This window comes from Orcinus orca, chromosome X, assembly GCF_937001465.1.
Source record: "Orcinus orca chromosome X, mOrcOrc1.1, whole genome shotgun sequence".
Taxonomy (NCBI): Eukaryota; Metazoa; Chordata; class Mammalia; order Artiodactyla; family Delphinidae; genus Orcinus; species Orcinus orca.
In genome coordinates, this window is record NC_064580.1 from 69,161,024 (window position 1) to 69,164,488 (window position 3,465).

At 32.5% G+C, this 3,465-nt stretch overlaps 1 protein-coding gene across 1 annotated transcript; it reads left to right on the plus strand.

Moving 5' to 3' along the window:
* The first annotated feature begins 1,948 nt into the window (after nt 1–1,948).
* Nucleotides 1,949–3,136, plus strand: TENT5D (terminal nucleotidyltransferase 5D). Its single transcript, XM_004280458.1, has one exon. The coding sequence runs from the start codon at nt 1,949–1,951 to the stop codon at nt 3,134–3,136; it is 1,188 nt and encodes a 395-aa protein (XP_004280506.1).
* The last annotated feature ends 329 nt before the right edge of the window (nt 3,137–3,465 follow it).

A 3,465-nucleotide genomic window follows, 5' to 3' on the forward strand; every position in this document is an offset into this window, starting at 1 on the left:
GTGAGAGCATAGAGTCCTAACCACTGGACCACCAGGGAATTCCCTAGGTCATTGAATTTTTAACTTTTAGCTAATATTGACACAGGAAATTTGCCATTAAGGAAAATAAAATTTCCATTTGCAAAAGAAATTTGCATATTAAAAAGGAATTTGGGAACTTTTTTCTATAACAATTAAAATTACATAGTTTATATGTGATATTTCTAAAATATTTATTAGGTAAATGATTGAACTCCATAAAGTCTTACATGAAGCCAGCCAATGTTATTAACTATTACTTTTCCAGATGGAGAATTTGAGGATAACAAACTTTATTAGCTTCAAATAATTCAGTGATAATTCCAGGAAATTAATTAGAAAATAAGCATGCCAGTTCTTATTGCATATTCTATCCTTCATGTAGCATTTTATTCTTTCCATTGTCCTAAAGACACTATAAAGATCATTTCACTTGACGGATGAATGACCAAAATCCAACAACCTGATGTGTAATCAGTTCAGTTCATTCATCTTTAAGGATTGATTTGGATATTGACATAGCTGATAAAACTGTATGAACTTTGGCAATTAATGTGGCTTAAAATGAAACACACAGCACATTATATGGGCCATTTCATCACATAATAAAAATAAATACTCTAATTCATATACATGGGGATTTCATATAGAGAAACAAAACAGGTTTAGCCTTCTCACTGACAGATCTGCCATTGCTTAATTGGCCTTTTGCAAAATTCTTGGGCTGTCAAAGTTGGTTTTACAGATGTGAAATAAGATGATTCTCTTTGCTCTAGTTCTACTGGGGAAATGTAGAAATATACAACACCAAATTCTAAATATTTATATTCTGTTCTAATGGCTCTCTAGATAAGCAAAATATGAATACTATCTATACAAATCTGTCATAAGCTTTGTATAATTTTTATTTCTGGAATTCAGGAAAGAGTGCCTAAACCCAGAGCTACATCCATAATGAACTTTACTTACTAGATTTATTGCTTAAATAGCTTAAGAGTATTTGAAGGTCCATGTAATAACTGTAATTGTACCTAATTATATAATAGTATAATTATATTTAATTATATTTATAGTGTCTATAATTTTAGCTTCCTAATATTCCCCCAACTGTAAAATTTTCTGAGCATGTCATATTACACATCAGCAGAAAACATTTTTTTAAATTAGGAATCTTATGCTTTTGTATATTCTTGCTCATTTTGGAGACAAATTTAGTAACACTATTTGTTTTCTATTTTAAAATGACATTCATTATTTCCTTTAACCAACAATTCTTTAAGGGCTACCAGGAACATAGAGGAGGTGTTGCATTAGGTACTCTCCTTATCCTCAAGCAATTCAAGGAATTAATAATCTAATAATGGACTTCAGTAGCATTCTTTAAAACAAGAGCAGTAATATATATAAAATTTAATAATAGAATGCTCTGATGCTTTTGGATTAAAGATGCTATATATTGCTTTTAAACATTATGCTGTTCAGTCAATTGGGTCTACCACACACAGACATGCTATCTGATCTCACTTTAAATTCATGACAGTTAACCTCAATTATGTGCTCTGATTATCTCATGAACAAAATTTATACCACCAAATAAATATACTTGTTATAGTACTTACATGAGGAAAGATTGAGAAAGGCCACCGTTTCACATCAAAAATAATTCCAACTCTAACAAATCCCTGAGAATGTCTGTTTACATGCACCAATCAATCTAACAAATTTGATATAATCATAGTGCTTTTATTTCACTTATAGATTTGAACACAATTAGATACATTGATAATTTACTGCCTAATATTAGTTTGATTTATGTTGAAGGTAAGTCTATTTTTTACTTTTCATATGCTTTAGCTGTAACACTGATATCAAGATGCTAAATTTCTTCTCAATATTTTGCTTACTTTCTAGTTGACCTACTGACTTCATAATGTCTGAAATCAGATTCAGCAATCTCACTTGGGATCAAGTTATAACACTGCATCAAGTGTTAGATGAAGTAATTCCAATTCATGGAAGGGGGAATTTCCCCACATTGGAGGTGAAACCGAAAGATATCATTCATGTTGTGAAAGATCAACTGATAGAGCAAGGAATTATTGTTAAAGATACCCGATTGAATGGTTCCACAGCAAGTTACATACTTGCAAGCTACAATGGCATGAGCTATAAGGATCTGGATGTTATTTTAGGTATTGAACTACCAAGCGATCAGGAATTTCAGCTTGTTAAGGATGTAGTTCTAGGTTGCCTACTCGACTTTTTACCAAAAGGTGTTAAAAAGGAAAAGATCACCCTAAAGACTATGAAAGAGGCTTACGTGCAGAAAATGGTCAAAGTTTGCAATAAGCATGATCGTTGGAGTCTTATCTCTCTTTCTAATAACACTGGGAAGAATGTAGAGCTAAAATTTGTGAATTCACTCAGACGACAATTTGAATTTAGTGTAGATTCCTTTCAAATTATCTTGGATCCCATGTTAGATTTCTACAGTGACAAAAGTGGTACGCTAACCAAAGAATTATATCCTGTTGTGGTAGCTGAAAGCATGTATGGAAACTTCCAAGAAGCAATGACACACTTGCAGCACAAGCTTATATCTACCAGAAAACCTGAAGAAATTAGAGGTGGTGGCCTTCTGAAATACAGTAACTTGCTGGTTCATAACTTTAAGCCAGTTTGTGAAGCAGAAATCAAGACTCTAGAACGTTATATGTGTTCTAGATTCTTCATTGATTTTCCTGATATAGAAGAACAGCGAAAGAAGATTGAATCATACCTCTACAACCATTTCATAGGTGAAGAAAAGAGAAAGTATGACTACCTCATGACCTTGCATGGAGTTGTGAATGAAAGCACTGTTCTCCCCATGGGTCCTAAAAGAAGACAGACCCTCAATATGATCACGCTTATGGCTTTAAAAGTACTTGGAGAACAGAATATCCTACCTAATACAGGCAAGGTAACTTGCTTTTATCTGCCTGCTCCATACCTTGCTGCTTGGGGAGGGTCCCCTACGTATTATGTAACATCTGTACTACCACCTACATTGTTTCAGCCATACCACCCACTACACTTTCATGTGCCAAATGGTATGGCTTTTAAAAAAACACAGTAGAAACTTTGCTTTAATTAAACACCTCTTAAAAGCAATTTTCCAATTTCCATAAAATTTAAGCTCTATTTTTATTTTTATGCAGTTACCAACAATTTTTCATCAATTATAGCTTAAACCATCACAGTAAATACAATATCATCTGTGAAATGACCTCTTTAAATGATTTTCAAATGTTATCAATTATCTATAACAACTTTCAAATGTTGTGGACCACTTAAAATGATTTTTAAGTCTGACTGACTACTTATGACTTTCAAATTTTCTATGACAAATACATTAGAGATGCCTGCAACTTTGATTAAATTACAAAAGAACAGACTCATATTTTA